At 42.7% G+C, this 18,762-nt stretch overlaps 1 protein-coding gene across 1 annotated transcript in view; it reads right to left on the reverse strand.

The window, feature by feature from the left end:
* Positions 1–695: 695 nt before the first annotated feature.
* HMGCLL1 (3-hydroxy-3-methylglutaryl-CoA lyase like 1) overlaps positions 696–18,762 on the reverse strand; it is a 296,565-nt gene continuing 278,498 nt past the window's right edge. The window contains exon 12 of the mRNA XM_068281395.1: positions 696–725. Coding sequence (XP_068137496.1) covers positions 720–725 — 6 coding nt within the window. The 3' untranslated portion in view covers positions 696–719. The remainder of the gene's footprint in view (positions 726–18,762) is intronic.

The raw sequence follows: 18,762 nt of genomic DNA on the forward strand, positions 1-18,762 counted from the left end.
TTCTCCCAGCAGATATGCTATTGGATAATTTTTGCAGAAAATACACTACCAATTATAATAACTTGTTTCATTCACTTAACTAGGTTTTCTATGTCTACTTCTAGGACAGGTTTGAAAATCAGATTATGTATGAGAGAGACATGGGGCCATATGCAATTCTCTTTTTCACCTGAGTTTTCACCTAGGAGATAATTTTTCATCTTTGATTTTAAATAACTTTCCAGTACTTTTCAACTAAAAAAGTACCAAAAAGTTGGTGAAAAAGTACTATCAAAATTATTTTAATCATTTTCTTGCCTTCTGGGGGCTTAAAAGGCATTTTATTGACAAGTTTAAAAATATCACCTAGGAGAAAACACAGGTGAAAAAGTGAATTGCATATGGCCCATGGTAGCGTAGTTAGTTAGAGATAGCACTCTCCCCTTGTGGCTTCATTGGCTTCCTACAAAAAAAATTGTTCTTAGATTATCATGGACATATGACTATGGTAAGGATTAGACTATGTGCCCCTTTGAGGGACAGATTCTGATTGGACTATGCTCTATGAACTGCTGAAGAAGATGTCACTGCTACGTGAATCATAAATAAACAAAACATAGAAAGATTTATAGTGTTCACAAACTTTCAAGAAGCACTGTACCTTCATCTATTACCTGTTGCCAGAAGTTATGAAATCAGGCAGCTATCTTGGAGGATGTGGCTGGAGGATCTTTATTGTCTCAGCACTGCTGGGAAAGAATACAGAAGATAAAGTAGGAGGACCGGCCACCAGTTGAAGCCTTCATGTGGAAGTCAATATGTGCTTTTTCTCTACAGGAGATTTTTACTGCAGATGCCCAGTATTGCTTTCAGTGTTTTTGTAAATATAATAAAGATGACAAAATCAATTATTGCACCATCAAGAAATATTAAAGATATGAGAGGATGTGATTTTACTTTCCACCATCCTTTAAAACAAAACATTGGGCCCAATCCAATTCACTTTTTCTCCTGCGTTATCTCCTAGGAGATCATTTTCATCTTCTGTTTACAATACATTTTCAGCCCATTGCAATTGGAAAAGTACCAAAAAGTTGGTTAAAAAAAAAAGTACTGTCATAATTCTGAGTATTTTTCTCCTTAACCACTTTCCCTCCCCCAGGAGGAGTAACTACACTTCTGCAAAATGCCACAACTCTGTGCATGGGAGTAGCTACTATGTCCCTCCCACCGCGACCCCCCTAGCTCATTACCGCTGCTCAATACTACCAATCGTTAGCCTCTAGATCAATGAATGGGAACACAAATTCCATTAATTGATCTAAGTCCCCCTGTGAATTGCCGCAGCCGTCTATTCAGACGCCTCTGCCATTCATAAACCTCGTCCACGCAGTGCTTCCGTTTCCGTACCAATAGTACGGTAAGCTGAAGTCACCACTGAGGACATCTTGTGGCCAAATTGTAATATTACATCCCCCTTTTTTCAGTTAATGATCCCTAGTTACCTATTTTTCCTTTTTAAATTAACCCCTGACCTCTCACACTCCCCTAAAATTACCAAATTCTTTTTAATTTTTTTTTTATTAAAAATTACAAATAAAAAAAATACATAAATACTTTCCTTAGGGACTGAACTTTTCTTTAATATGTATATAAAGACTGTATACTACAATTACTTACTATATTACTATAAAATATGGGCTTGTAATTAGGGATAGAAGCAAAACTGAAAAAAATGCACCTTTATTTCCAAATAATATATTGGCGCCATACGTTGTACTAGGAAAAATTTTAAACGTTGCAATAACCGGGACAAATGGGCAAATAAAATGTGTGGATTTTAATTACGGTAGTATGTTTTATCTTAAAACTATAATGGCCGAAAACTGAGAAATAATGCATTTTTAAATTTTTTTCTTATTATTCCCGTTAGTTAGAAGAAAATAATTCTTAGCAAAAAGTACCCCCCAAAGAAAGCCTAATCGGTGGTGAAAAAAAAAGGTATAGATTGTTTCATTGTGATAAGTAGTAATAAAGTTATAGGTAAATGAATGGAAAGAGGGCTGACAGGTGAAAATTGCTCTGGTTTTTTAAGGGGAAAAACCCTTTGAGGTGCAGTGGTTAAAAGACATTTTATTGATAAGATGTGAATCATCACTTAGGAGAAAACGTAGGTGAAAAAGTGAATTGGATCGGGCCCATTATGTGAGGGTGGAGAAATAGCCTAAGGTCTGTAAAATTAGGTTTTAGTAAATGTTTTGTATAATAAAATATTTGAATGTATGTTTTTGATATCTCAGTGTAAAGACAAACTCAAAGGATTTTTTTTTCTGCATGTGTAAAGTCTACCATATAATGAGTAGATCACAATGCAATACATTTATTATATGCTATGCATTATGTTTTACTCATTATAAATAACAAGTAAGTTTGCATACTGCAGTTTAGTGAATATACCCCTTTAGCTTTTAGATATCATTTTTTGTTACATGAATGATTTTTATTGTGTTATAGAATATACATGCCAAATTTAACAATGATGTATCAGCCTCTTTTTCTGCTTATTGATCTCGTATAAAGTGTTAAGATGCATTTACAGTGCCCTTCAGACATGGTACTGTGTAGAACAAGAATTTACAAATAGTGTTCCATCTCAACATCTTTAAATAAACAATTTACTTGTCAATATCACACTTGTTGCATTTTTTTTTTTGAATAAAGATTTTTCACAACCAGGTCACCCTATTTGAAAAACGTTACAACGTGCATGCTGTTGCATTCTCTATCTCTATCTTTTGACTTAGCACATCAAATTTGTTGATGCAAAAATATAAAACGGTAACAAAAATAAAGCACATTGGCCTGCAGATATAAAAGTAAACAGATATGCAATTATGCAGTAGGTTTGGAACAAAATGGCAACTAAATGCAAGAGGACAAATATTATACTGTAGTACATTACAGGAAAAATTACAATAAAAAAGGACATTCTAGCATTCTACCACAATTTTTCCAAAATTGACTTTATCAGTTAATAGCAAAGCCCCCATACATGCTATAATCACCAAATGTGTACCGTATATACTCGCATATAAGCCGACCCGCATATAAGCCGACCCCCCAACTTTTCCCTGAAAAAACAGGGAAAAATGATTGACCCCCATATAAGCCGGGGGTAGGAAATGCTGGATTGGTGCAGCCCCCCAGTGTGTCCCAATATAGCTAGTATAGTGCCCAGTATAGGTAGGTAGTGTCCAGTATAGCTAGTATAGTGCCCAGTATAGCTAGTAAAGTGCCCAGTATAGCCAGTATAGTGCCCAGTATGGGTAGGTAGTGCCTCAGTTTAGCCAGTATAGTGCCCAGTTTAGCTAGTATAGTGCCCAGTTTAGCCAGTATAGTGCCCAGTTTAGCCAGTATAGTGCCCAGTTTAGCTAGTATAGTGCCCAGTTTAGCTAGTATAGTGCCCCAGTATGGCTAGTAAAGTGCCCAGTTTAGCCAGTATAGTGCCCAGTTTAGCCAGTATAGTGCCCAGTTTAGCTAGTATAGTACCCAAGTATGGCTAGTATAGTGCCCAGTTTAGCCAGTATAGTGCCCAGTTTAGCCAGTATAGTGCCCAGTTTAGCTAGTATAGTACCCAAGTATGGCTAGTATAGTGCCCAGTTTAGCCAGTATAGTGCCCAGTTTAGCCAGTATAGTGCCCAGTTTAGCCAGTATAGTGCCCAGTTTAGCTAGTATAGTACCCAAGTATGGCTAGTAAAGTGCCCAGTTTAGCCAGTATAGTGCCCAGTTTAGCCAGTATAGTGCCCAGTTTAGCCAGTATAGTGCCCAGCATAGGTGGGTAGTGCTCCCCCCCGCTCCCCCCGCGGCCGCCGCTGCTACTATTACCTTGTTAGACAGCGGCCGCTTCCTAATCCGCGTTCCTCTTCTTCCTCAGAGTGCATCACAGCAGCGCGCCCGGCGCTGCTGCTGTGACGATGCAGGGGGCAGGAAAGAGCGCGGCTCCCTATAGCGGCGATCTGTATCGCCGTTACCAAGGGAACCGCTCTTTCCTGCCCCCTGCATCGTCACAGCAGCAGCGCCAGGTGCGCTGCTGTGATGCACTCTGAGGAAGAAGAGGAACGCGGATTAGGAAGCGGCCGCTGTCTAACAAGGTAATAGCAGCAGCGGCCGCGGGGGGAGCGGGGAGGGGGGGGAGCGGGGCGCGGGGCGCGGACCACCCGACCACCCACCACTAGACCACCAGGGAAGACTCGCATACAAGCCGACCCCCCAACTTTTGACCCCCTTTTTGGGGGTCAAAAATTCGGCTTGTATGCGAGTATATACGGTATGTTAAAGAGAACAGTGGGACCAAGAGGAAACAAATATTTTTCAAAAAGACCTTTTTTGACAAAAATCAATCGAAGTTACGAAAAGGAAACGTTTTTATTTATTTATTTTTTAAATGCAGTTAAATGACAGATAACGTATTAACCTATCAGTAGTGAAACTTATATATAGAGCAGTGAATTTCATGCCAAATTTTCCAGGTGGACACAGTATGCAGTGCATAATGACCAACTGGAAACCTAGTGGAACTTGCAACGATTTAGCAAGAAAACACTGTACTGCATCACTGGCAACTACACCTATTTTTTGAGAAAAAAAATTGACGTGGGGTGCATTTAGCTGTTGTGTACATTTGCATCAATTGAAGAAATAGCATTGAAACCATTGATACTAATTATACTCCATGTGCGATGTAGCATAAAAAATACTGCTGAAGTGGACACATTACTACATGCTTTACTACGTGACTGCATTGATCCAACAACTGCCTTAGACATCCATGGCAAATAAATCTCTGTCCACGCAGACATGCAAATATATTATCCAGTGTCCAGCTAGCAACAGAGTCCAGTAATACTGCAGGATTCAGATAAATGTAATTTCACACTTCAACTGGTCTGAATTAAAGACAAGTAATGCAAACCAGTAGTGTTGATCCTAATCTGATCATTACGCAAAATTTTGCCTACATTTTTGCAATTATGGCCATATGTAATTACGATTTGGACAATCAACTCATTTTGTGTACCGTATATACTCGCATATAAGCCGAGGTACCCACTTTTCACAAAACAAAAACTGGAAAAATTGATTGACCCGCATATAAGCCCCCCCTCTTCCCAGTGTAGCCCCTTCACAATAAAAATGCCATATGTGCCCCCAGGGTGAGGCATCCCTCTCCCCAATATAAATAGCCAAATGTTCCCCCAGTGTTTGGCAGCTTTCCTTCCCATAGCCAGATGTTCCCCCCAGTATGGGAAGCTCCCCGCCCTTCATGTCAGCAGTATACGGACACATGTGGCCCTATAGCCCCCAGCTGTATCCGTGGACTCCCCTCCTGTGGAACATCATGAGAAAGGCACAGTGATAATATGACTGCTGACCTGCTGGTGGCTTTGGTGGAGTGGAGAGAGCAGTGGCATCACATGCAATGCTGATCTTCTGGTGGCTTCGGTGGAGTGAAGCAGTGACATCAGGGATAATGCTGATCTGCTGGTGGCTTTTGCAGAGCAGAGAGAGCAGTGGCGCCATGTGCTTTTCCGGGGATCCGTTTGCCTCTCTGTTCCGCATAACGTGCACTCCTGGGCATCAGGGACAATGCTGATCTGCTGGTGGCTTCATTATAGCGGAGAGTGCAGCGCAATCATGTACTATGCCAGGGATCCCCTTGCTCCTCTGTTCCCTGTCAGGTGCATTGCCGGGGATCCCTTTGCATTTCTGTCTCGCTCACTGTGTCCGCTTTAGTGCTGGGCATTTCCTCACTGCTCTGTCCTGCCTGTTGTGTTTTTAAGGTGCCACTAGATGGCGTCATAGATTTGAGACACGGCGAGCAGGACAAATAAGCAAGGGAATGCCCTGCACTGATGCAAACACAGAGTGTGGGACAGAAGGGGATCCCCAGCAGTGCACGTGATGGTGGACAGAGAGGCAAGGGGATCCCCGGCATAGCACATGACGCCGCTGTTCTCTCCGCTCTGCCGAGGCCACAGCAGGTCAGCATTGCCCATGATGCCGCTTCTCTCTCCGCTCCACCAAAGGCACCAGCAGGTCAGCAATCATACTATCACTGTGTCATAGTCATGATGTTGCAAAGGAGGGGGCATGGTAACAATGGAGGGCATGGACGCAGCACCTGAGTGAAGATGACTCGCATACAAGCCGAGACCCCCACTTTTGGGCCACTTTTTTGGGGTCAAAAATTCGGCTTGTATGCAACTATGTACGGTAATCCATTCATAATTTGCTTCATTTTTGTGTCAATTTGTGCTGAATTTAGTGGTTAATAGCATATACCCATACATGCGTCCCGGGAGCGACGGCTGAGAGTGGAGCGGTCAGTGTGGGACAGTCGGCTGCAAGGGGCTGGAGAAAGCCCTAGGTGAGTAAAGCTGATTTTTGTTTTTTTCCCTGATGATTCCTTTAAGGAGAAGGCTATGCTGTAGTGCAGGGGCGCTCCTAGCTGCAGGCAATCTAGGCAACGGCTTGGAGCGGCAAGGGAAGGGGAAGCGCCGCCGCAGGGGGGAATTCGCCGCTACTACAGTCACCTTCTGTGACAACTTGGAGCCCTCCGTGGTTTGTTTACACTTTTAACCACGTGCTCCGCCGCTGCTGCCGCCTCTATGCATGCCCCCAGCCAATAGGCATGACCTAGCACGCTAGCCACCTCCCAGTCCCACCATTTCCTCCTCCTCTAATAGCCCGGCCGGCCCCCTCTCCATAGTAGCAGCCACATGAGTACTCTGTTTACCTCGTGCGTGGTGCCGCCTCTAGCTCCGCCCCCTCGCAAGCGTGACTCTCCGCCGCCCACCGGAATCCTGATGCTAATTGCCGGTGTGACAGAAACTGTGCCCTCCTGCTGAGCCCCCTGGCACTACTTGTCTTCGCAGCAGTGCTGCCAAGGAGGACTGATGGACAGCAGCTGGAGGGAGAGGAGAGCGAGAAGAACAGAAGGTGAGCGGCTGGCATGCACAGCTCCGGACAGAGAGTCTGCACAGATCCTCCAATATTCTACAGTCACTATCTCCTTCCTGCATTCACTGGCCAGCCCCCACTGCTGATTTCATCAAAGAGCTGCCAGAGGGGTGACGTCCTGAAATGCAGGATCAGAGCAACAGGTGGTGGGCGAAGCTCTCTCTTATAAGTGTGTTATTATTGTGCTGCTGCTGCTGCTACTACTACTCCTCCTCTATGTGTGGTACAGTTATCTGCTTTTGCTGTGAACGTTATTAGCCTAGCCTCCTTAATATTCATGATGCAGCCACAACTTGTCATTCTGCTGGGAGGTAGTGTTAGATTTGTTGGTAAAGTTACTATGAGATCTGTGTTGGAGTTGATCCATGATTCCATAGATGATTAAGTATCGTATGTTTAAGAATGATTTAAAATTTGCACTTGATCTGTTTGGGGCATGTTGTCTGTGTTTCACATGTGGGGGACATATTATCTGCGTTTGATGTGAAGGGGACTTGTTATCTGCGTATGACCTGCGGGGGACATGGTATCTGCGTTTGACCTGCGGGGGACATGGTATCTGCGTATGACCTGCGGGGGACATGGTGTCTGCGTATGACCTGCGGGGGAGATGGTATCTGCGTATGACCTACAAGGGACATGGTATTTGCGTATGACCTGAGGGGGACATGGTATCTGCGTTCTATGTGCGGGGGACATGGTAACTGGGTTTGATGTGCGGGGGACATGGTAACTGCGATTGATGTGCGGGGGACATGGTAACTGCGTTTTGATGTGCGGAGGACATGGTAACTAGAGTTGGGCCGAACGGTTCGCCTGCGAACGGTTCCAGGCGAACTTTGGGGGTTCGCGTTCGCCTGCATCAGGCGAACTTTTGCGGAAGTTCGATTCGCCCCATAATGCTGTATTGAGCAAAATTGTTAGCCTCCATTTCACTGTCAGCAGACATGTTATTGTCAAACACACTGCTTTCAGTGTTAGAGAACCCGCCCACCCTCCCTTCAAGCTAGGTCCTTTATACCATTTGACTCAGTTGTCTGCCTACACTAATTAATTATGGGACAGCTGGTACACACTCTGCTAGGGAGATTTTAATTCCTCCCACCTCCCTCCTCCCACCTCCCCTTCTACCCTTCTACCTATTCCCTCCTCCCTCCTACCAGAGGGAGGAGGGTCTCTTCTGCCAGGGAATTATACTATTTTAAAAACCAGTATACATCATACCATAGCTGGTACATCATACCATAGCTGGGAATACATACATGAGTATACATCATACCATAGCTGGGAATTGAACCCAGATCTCACTGTGTGGTGGACACGTCACCCTAAGCACTGTACCACTACAGAAGTAAGTGAAGCTAGCCTAAAATTTAACATTTATGCTCAATGCAATAGAACCATTAGGTTGCTCAGCAACCTAATGGTTCTATTGCATTGAGCATAAATGTTACATTTTAGGCTAGCTTCACTTACTTCTGTAGTGGTACAGTGCTTAGGGTTACGTGTCCACCACACAGTGAGATCTGGGCTTGATTCCCAGCTATGGTATGATGTATACTCATGTATGTATTCCCAGCTATGGTATGATGTACCAGCTATGGTATGATGTACCAGCTATGGTATGATGTATACTGGTTTTTAAAATAGTATAATTCCCTGGCAGAAGAGACCCTCCTCCCTCTGGTAGAAGGGAGGAGGGAATAGGTAGAAGGGTAGAAGGGTAGAAGGGAGGAGGGAGGAGGGAGGAATTAAAATCTCCCTAGCAGAGTGTGTAGCAGCTGTCCCATAACTAATTAGTGTAGGTAGGCAAATGGTATAAAGGACCTTGCTTGGAGGAGGGAGGAGGGAGGGAGGGTGGACGGGTCCTCCAGCAGTGATGTGTATTTCACTCGATTAGGTGTGGCTCCAGGTATTAGAGCTTTTGAAACATGTTTTCTATCATTTTTCCAGTTGATAGAATTTTTTAAAACTTTGAGAGTTCGCCTCCCCATTGAAGTCTATGGCGGTTCGCAAACTTTTTCGCGAACCGAACCTTTCGCGGAAGTTCGCGAACAGGGTTCGCGAACCTAAAATCGGAGGTTCGGCCCAACTCTAATGGTAACTGCGTTTGATGTGCGGGGGACATGGTAACTGCGTTTGATGTGCGGGGGGCATGGTAACTGCGTTTGATGTGCGGGGGACATGGTAACTGCGTTTGATGTGAGGGGGACATGGTAACTGCGTTTGATGTGAGGGGGACATGGTAACTGCGTTTGACCTGCAGGGGGACATGGTAACTGCGTTTGATGTGAGGGGGACATGGTAACTGCGTTTGACCTGCGGGGGCACATGGTATCTGCGTATGACCTGCGGGGGGACATGGTATCTGCATATGGCCTGCGGGGGGACATGGTAACTGCGTTTGACCTGCAGGGGGACATGGTATCTACGTTTGATGTGCGGGGGACATGGTAACTGCGTTTGATGTGTGGGGGCCATGGTAACTGCGTTTGATGTGTGGGGGACATGGTAACTGCATTTGATGTGCGGAGATCATGGTAACTGCGTTTAACCTGCAGGGGGACATGGTAACTGCGTTTAACCTGCAGGGGGACATGGTATCTGCGTTTGATGTGCGGGGATCATGGTAACTGCGTTTGATGTGCGGGGGACATGGTGTATGCGTTTTACCTGCGACCTGCGAGGGACTTGTTATCTGCATATGATCTGCGGAGGACATGTTATCTGCTTTTGACTTATGGGTGCCACATTATCTGAGTTTTATTTGGGGGGGGGGGGGGGGGCACCACAGGTTTTCTCGCCTGGAGTGACAAAATGGCTAGAGGCGCCCCTGCTGTAGTGTGAAGTACACCTCTTGTTGCAGATAAACAATGTGCCTGGCTAGGATCCAGCAGCACTCCAGACCAATCAGTCTGTAGTAGAAATCAAGCCAGCACCAACATTTAAGGAGAAGGATAGGAACACGGCAAAAAAAAATTCATAAAGGTCTTTTTGAAAAAAATATTTTTTAGCCCTGTTCCCACTATTCCCCTTAACATACATAGGAGTTTTTGTGACAATAGCATGAATGAGGACTTTGCTATTAAACGCTAAAGTCGACACGAAATTATGCAAAAAGTGCATTAAATTACATTATGGTTCCTGATTACATATACAAATGAAATTAATTACAATTATATCCCAAATTTTGCATTAGGATTTTACACCCTAATTTCAAATTACAATGCAAAATTACGTTTATACAAAATTTGTGCTCGTCACTACATACCAGAGATTCAGACAGTGGGTGGTGCCATACGGCAATTCTTCTGAAAATATATATACAGCCATGGAAAAAGCACCTCACAGCACAAAACGGCTGTCAGGCTTTCCCATTCAACCACTGTAATTTCACATTGACAAAGACAAAAAAAAAAAGACAAAGACAAACACTTATATTGCGCTTTTCTCCTGGCGGACTCAAAGCGCCAGAGCTGCAGCCACTAGGACGCGCTCTATAGGCAGTAGCAGTGTTAGGGAGACTTGCCTAAGGTCTCCTGATGAATAGGTGCTGGCTTACTGATCAGGCAGAGCCAAGATTTGAACCCTGGTCTCCCGTGTCAGAGGCAGAGCCCTTAACCATTACACTATCCAGCCACATTGCATCTGCAATGAATTAAAGACATTTATTATCTGAAGCCTGCAGTAGTGTTGGGACTCTGTAGCTAACTGGACATTGAATGATCTTTCTTTCATCAATCCCAGAGCAGAGTGCTCTGCACTTACCAGAGCTCAATCTAGGCTTTGCTCACTATCCTCCATCGTAGTGGTAGTGCCAGCTGAATTCTCTTCCTTTCATGCAAATATTATCAGAGGATGTCCACAAAGATATTTAAACATTCAAAATCAATAGCTGAATTTTAATTCCAGAAAATGCTTTATTGATGACCTCCCTAATGCCTCCGGACTATTACATGTTAATGTAAGAACATTTCAAGGAGTTACATTCATAGATTTTAATAACAGTAGAGTATTATACAGTACCATGTTAGCCATCAGTAAATATGCAAAATGTTTTTAATCCATGTGTTACTCTTTTTCTTTTAAGTTAGCCAATAAATGATAACATTTTTGGCTAGTAAACCTTTTTCAGATTCTATTCATGTTGACTGAAAAGATTTGAATACAGCTTAACCACTTCAGCCTTCAGTCGCTTTTTACCCTCTGCATCTGAGCAATTTTCAACTCCCATTCATTCGCTAATAACTTTATCACTACTTATCACAATTAATTTATCTATATCTTGTTTTTTCCGCCACTAATTAAGCTTTCTTTGGGTGGTACTTTTTGCTAAGAATTATTTTTTTCTACATGCATTTTAATGAGAATATTAAGAAAAAAAATGGAAACAAAAATCATTCTTTCCCAGTTTAGGCCATTATAGCTTTAAAATACATGCTACCACAATTAAAACCCACATCTTTTATTTGCCCATTTGTCCTGGTTATTACACAATTTAAATTATGTCCCTATCACAATGTATGGCGCCAATATTTTATTTGGAAATAAAGGTGCATTTTTACAGTTTTGCATCCATCACTATTTACAAGCTTATAATTTAAAAAAAATATAGTAATATTCTCTCTTCACTTGCATATTAAAAAAAGTTTAGACCCTTAGGTAACTATTTATGTTTTGTTTTTTTTGTGTTTTCTTTTATTTTAATCTTTTTTTTTTATTAAAACATTTATTTGGGTATTTTTTGAAGTGTGTGTGTGTGTGTGTGTGGGGGGGGGGGGGGGGGGGTAAACAGTTAATTTTAAATATAATAAATTGTATTTATTTAAAAAAATGTATGTGGATGTAGTTTTACTATTTGACCACAAGATATTCACAGTAAACAAAAAAATTTTTAGTCCTGTAAGTGAGCTCTCTCGCTTACAGAAGGTGAAGGGAGGACGGGAAAACGTTTTTTTCTTTAGAAAGATCACAGCTTCTAAAAGAAGCCATTGGTCTTTCTAACAGGGACTTAGATCAATGAATGGGAACTGTGTTCCCATTCATTGATCTCCGGGCTAACGAGCGGTGGCCTGTTGGACGTAATAGCAATGTCCAAAAGGTGAAAGTAGTTAAATACATTTGACCATCTGAAGCAGGTACATGAAAAAGTTTTTGAAAATATTATTAGTTTTCATTCAGATGCAAGTCACTAAGACACAGAGACTAATAGCAGACATACAAAAGAGACAAAAGAGACACCGAGAGCCCAATAAAGTGTAGTATGCGGAGGGTAACTTGGTAAAATGAAAAAGTGAGACAATTATACTCACAAACACGGGTAACCGCTAAGGTAACCACTGTAAATGCAGGTGAGGAGATTAGGCCTGTCCTCACTCAGGGCTAAAATGTCGCTCTCTGTAGACAGGAAGAAAGATAGGGGTGGGCCCCTCTTCCACCAAGGGTGGACGCTTTATGAACGTGTGGGTAAACAGAGGTGCCAGCAGGATAAAAACAATTATTAAAACTTTTAAAATATGCTTGGAGGTAGTGTTGGACTTACCTCCAAAAAGCAGACCAGGCAACTGTATGGCATAAATAAATAAATACTTTATTTGGTACCCCAATAGATGCAATGCGTTTCGCAGGTTAAAGCCTGCTTCATCAGGCAATATGTAGGTTTGAAAATTATCCAGCGCCTCTGAACATTGGTTCAAAACTATAGATGGAGGTTTTCAACAAGGATGGCAATTTTGTATGCTGGCATGATGTTGATGGTATTTAATTGACACATTTATTTATAGCATAGAATAAGTCTGTCTCTAAGTTATTTTGTGAACTGTAACTTAGCATCTCTCCATGTTGGACTGAATCCTAAGTATGAAAGGGTTAAGTAAGCAAAGGGTATTATCTATTTGTCATAAATACCTCACAACTAGAGAGATTAGCAACCATTCTCACAAGAACCTTTTTGATGTCCTGTTGTAATTAATACATCGGAATGACAATTATGTATATTTGAAAAAAAAAATGTACCTCTTTCAGATCAAATGTTCAGATGTATAAAGCTGCACGTTCTAACATTGTCAGTCAACAGTAATAGAGCCTAAAGAAGGCTTATTAGTTAGCCAACTGCCACCTTCTTGGACCTCTCTTCACTTCAGATTACCAAAAAGGACACAAGGGGGCCCAAGTCTGCTACCTTGCCTAGGGCCCCAATATATGTTAATCCATCTCTGGTCCTAAACCACTTCATAATCAATAATGGTGTCTAAATCCCAATGGGAGCATAAATGTAAAAGTTTGGAGAAAGCATTCCTTGTTTTCTGTGCAATTTATTTTTCTACAATTGTATTCGTTGTAAATGTGTACAAATGTCCTTTTTCTTCAAATCTGACGTCCTGGACTTCATATAAATCAAGGGGCAGAGCTGGTTGATAATAGCCACAATAAACAATTACTGTTTAAATGTGATACATTGCAATCTTAACATCTGTAACCAAGGTTTGAATGAGTGTTTGCACAAACTTGCAATCTCCAATGTTACAGTGTTACTAGAAGGGGATGATTTTATACGAGAACTACAAAGCAGGAATGCAAACCTGCATGTGTAAAACAGGGTCTGTTTCATAGTTAACATGATTCAAATGTTTTATTAAAACCATTACCCTTGGACCTCTGCTACGACAGATATGCCATGCTGTGGAGATCTCGCTCTGACTGGACCTTCTTTAAATTCGGGAACAAATCCGGAAAATTACTGGCCAACATTGCTAAGGGCAAAAGACGTACTCAACACATAACCCACTTAAGGGATGCAAAAGGAATGGTTCAGACTGACTCAAAAAAAATTATTAAGATTTCTCAAGATTATTACCAAAACCTATATAGTAGCTCCCCCCAAGATATGACTAAGGGAAATGAATTTCTGAGCAAAATACAAATACCTAAGCTGTCGGAAGAAGACATTCAATTCCTTAATGCCCCAATAATGGAAAATGAAGTTCTCACATTGCTGAAGGATGGTCCAAATGGCAAGGCCCCTGGCCCGGACGGCTTTACCATGGAATTTTACAAGGGATTGAAAAAACACATATCCCCATGCCTGGCAAAACTTTATAACTATGTTTTTGACAAAATAATCTTTCCTCAAACAGGTTATGAAGCATATATAAAACTAATTCCGAAAAAAGACAAAGACACACTCGATCCAGGGTCATTCAGGCCTATTTCTTTATTAAACTGCGACATCAAATTGATGTCCAAAATATTAGCTGATCGTCTGGCAATTCTATTACCAAATTTGATTGAGCCATCCCAAGTTGGTTTTGTTCAAGGCAGGGCAGCAGTATCTAACGTAAGAAAGGTGATGACAGCCTTAGAGTACAACAGGCTTTCCTGTAATTCTCGGCATCCAGGGGCGATTTTGTCCCTGGATGCCGAGAAAGCTTTTGATAATGTTAGTTGGAAATGGCTGCATCAGGTAATGTCTGCCATGGGTTTCGAAGGCTCTTTTCAGAATTATATCTCCTCTATGTATCTTTGTCCCATAGCTAAGCTTATAGTTGAGGGGGTAGCCTCCTCCCCTATCTACCTACAAAAAGGTACACGCCAGGGATGCCCTCTATCCCCGTTACTTTTTAACCTGGCTATTGAGCCCCTGGCGATGTATCTTAGGCAAGGGGTTTTATACCAAGGAATCACAGTAAAAAATACGACACTGTTTTGTTCCCTATTTGCAGATGATATTTTAATTTATCTTAACAGCCCAGAAAAGGACCTTAATAATATATTTACGGTTTTTGACCAGGTTGGGACATTCACTGGGTTTAAGATAAACAAAACAAAATCAGAAATCTTGATACTATCAAACCACACTAACGACACAAAAAAGACGAGGACAGCTGCCCTGAACTTGGGAATTCAAATACCAAATGTGTCCTTGAAATACTTAGGCATACACTTTTCACGAGATACTGCTCAGATGTATAGGCTAAATTTTACCCCTATTATAAATAAAGTGCTATTTGAACTAAACACCTGGAAAAATGTACCACTTTCTCTGTTAGGAAGATGTCATCTTATAAAAATGATCAGCTTCGGACGTCTGTTATATCCACTGCAAACCTTACCTCTTCTGCTCAGTCATGGGGATACTCAGGCCCTAACTAAGGCCTTTAAAAAATTCTTATGGCAAGGAAGGAGGTCCAGAATCCCTTTGAGGTTATTACAGAGGCCGGTACTTGCCATTGGGGCCAACTTCCCTAACCTCAGAGCCTATAATGTAGCTGCCCTCTTGTGTCACTGCAGAGATTGGTTAGGAAACACAGACTTTTTCACGAATACCACCCTGGAACAGCAATTGGTAACACCATGGTCCCTTGCAGGGATTTTACACGTTAGGATTTCTCAACTCCCAGTCCATATTAAACGTAACATTCTACTTCGAGATACTTGTATTGCTCTGAGGGAAACGAGAAAATTTCTTAATCTGCCCGGCCATCTCTCCCCCTTGATGCCTTTATGATCTTCTCCCTCTTTTCCAGGTGGCCGGTGGGGGGCGATGGCCAGGCTTTGGAAGCACAGAGGAATATTGTCTCTCTCGCAAATTTTAAATCAGAGAGGGACACTATTTACCTTTCCAGAGCTGCGCACTCGTTTCCGTCTCCCTAATACTCATGCTTACATGTATATGCAGCTTCAACATTTTTTTAAGTCCATTGTTGGTCAATCTGGCTCACTGCCAAATCATGACAATTTGTTTAATCTGTTAGGCAATTTAAAAGAGAAAAAAATCGATTTCAGAACTGTATAATGAGATAAGACATTTTAAACTTGATCAGAACCCTCCAAAATACCTAAGCTACTGGGCCCAGTCCTTGGGATGTCAGAGGGAGGAACTAATAACATTAATGGAACAGGGCTGGCAGAATGTTAGACAGGTGATGATAGGGGAGACGTGGAGAGAGATGCAGCTAAAAATAATTTGTAAAGGATACTACGCATTTAATTTTAAAAAAATAATTGAACCCACACGTTATTTGACTGCATGTCCTAAATGTGGAGAATCTCTACCAGATTTATATCACCTACTTTGGACTTGCACAAAACTTAAACAATTCTGGGAAGGGGTGGGGAGACTCACGTCCAAGGTAACTAGACTTACTAGACCCCTAGACCCGAAAATGTATATATTTCATAGCGTCCCTCTACAGACCTCATCGAAACCAATTCCTTTGAAGCCCTTAGAACATTTGTTTTTCTTAGCTGCAAAAAAATGTATTCTGAATTTATGGATACACTCGGAAATTCCCTCACAGAAACAGGTTCTAGAGCTGATGCGCAAACTACTATATATTGCCAAGTTTAATGCAGAACAAGCTAAAAAGGTCAACACCAAAGCATTCTTTAAACTCTGGAGACCATTCATCACTCAATATGCTCCCAAGGCAGAAATAAAGTTAATAATGAGACCTTTTACTTATACGACATGGTATCTGAGGGGGAAAATTGCGGGGTCCCTGGGACCGTTAGAAACTAGTGATGATGACCTATGATCTAGAATTGAACACACATGTCCTCACCCTTTATTTGTAGAGTGCAATCTAGACCTAAATTCTATATATCTAATACTTGTAAAGTGAAGAAATGGCTGTGATGGGAAGCCCTGGGTCCCCTTGACTCCGATATGACCGGAGTCACTAAGGGGAGATCCAGGGCAGAGCGGTTTTTGGGGAAGGGGTGGGAGGGGTAAGTTAAGAGGGAATATATATATATGTCTAACTCTTTGTTCATTTTGGTTTTTTGTCATATAGTATTATATAGATATATATAGGGGGTAAAACCCATGGAAATGTCAGTTGCATTACTGTTGAGATAACCGTACATTCTTAAATAACTGCCTTGTTCTGAGCACGAATGTACTTACTCTGGAATATACACTTTTATTTGATACTATCATTTGCAAATGTACATCCTTGTTTTTCTGACTTTTTCATGGAAATAAAAACAAAGTTTAAAAAAAAAATAAAACCATTACTATTATGATCTTGATTAAGTATCAACAAAAAAGGAAATTTAATTTTCAATTAGCCATGTGCCCAGCACCTGATGCCGTGTAAGGGGCCCATTGGTAAACTAAGGGTGAACTAGTCCAGTTAGATGAACATTTGACTTTCTCAGACACGCTTTTGTGTCTCTGATAGCTTAGCGTCCTGACAGGACAGATGAGGACAGAGGTCATGTAGCTGCTGTGCTGCTGGGGCTGACACTGGTGATCCTGGCTGCATGTGGAGGAAGGAGAAAGCTGTGGCAAGACTCTCTCTTTTCACCCCCCTCTCTCTCTGCCCCCCCTCCGATCATCCCCTCTCTCTCAACCCCCTCTACCCTCCATCTGCCCCATCCCTCTCTCTCTCTCATGCCTCTCTTTCTCCACCCTCTCCCTATGCCCCCTCCTCGCCCTCATCCCTCTCTTTCTCCCCCCCTCTCATCCCTTTCTTTATCCCACTCTCTCGCATCCCTCTCTTTATCTCTCTCTCTCTCTCTGCCCCCCCCCCTCTCTCTCATGCCTCTCATTCTCCCCCTCTTTCTCTGCTTCCCCCCCCCTCTCACTCATCCCTCTCTTCCCCCCCGTGCCCCCTCTCATGCGTCCTCCCCTGCCCCCCCTCTCTCATCCCTCTCTTTGTCCCCCCTCTCGCTCATCCCTCTCTTCCCCTCCGCCCCCTTCTCATTCCTCCTCCCTGCCCCCTCTCTCATCCCTCTCTTCCCCCCCCCTCTCTCTCTGCACCCTCTCTCTTATCCCTCTCTTTCCCTTCCCTTGTCTCCTCTCTTTCATCCCCCCGCCCCTTCTTTCTCCCCACCCCCTCTCAGCCCTCTCTCCCCGCCTCTCTCGTTCTCTGCCCACATGTGCACACATCGCACACACCATACATGTGCACACATCACACATATACCATACATGTGCACACATTGCGCACACACCATACATGTGCACACATACCATACATGTGCACACATCACACACCATAAACGTGCACACATCGCACACACAACATACTTGTGCACACATCGCACACACCGTACATGTGCACACATTGCGCACACATACTATACACCTTATAACTGCATTGCATGCATTTACAAACATCATACATGTACTCCATATATTTTTACCGCATCACTCACGCACGCAATTTTATTTCCAGACGCACTTTTGGAAAAGTACATATTATACTCCCAGAGTATAACAGAATGCCCCCAGGAGGCTGTAAAAGTAACATTGGATCATTCTAATGGTGGCCACTAATGATCCAACCTTTTTCATCCAATCTTACCATTTCTATGTAATATAAAGTACTGCCTAAATTATCCATATAATACATTGGATGAAAAAGATTGGATCATTAGTGGCCACCATAATAATTTCCACATCTCCCACCGGAGCACTAGAGCATAATGTGCATGCGCCAATTACTGACATGTGCCATATATGTCGCTGGTCGCAGTGGATCCTGTAAGTTCCCTCTGGGGTACATAGAGATCTTTGCTGCTGTACAGGCTACATAGCTTATAGTAAAGGTTGCCCCCACCTCTAGTTCTCCTGTGTGAGATACACTTCCGCCGCCTCCCAGGGGAAATATATTTCTGCTTCTATTGTTGAGCATATTTCTGTTTGGTGACGGTAGTTGGTGAGAATGTGATGAGGGGGCAGTTGGTGACAGCTGGCCTTGGGTGGTAAAAAGCACAAATCCGGCCCTGGCAGGTTATACATCTGTTCATTAGCAA

Source organism: Hyperolius riggenbachi, chromosome 4 (genome assembly GCF_040937935.1).
Source record: "Hyperolius riggenbachi isolate aHypRig1 chromosome 4, aHypRig1.pri, whole genome shotgun sequence".
Taxonomy (NCBI): domain Eukaryota; kingdom Metazoa; phylum Chordata; class Amphibia; order Anura; family Hyperoliidae; genus Hyperolius; species Hyperolius riggenbachi.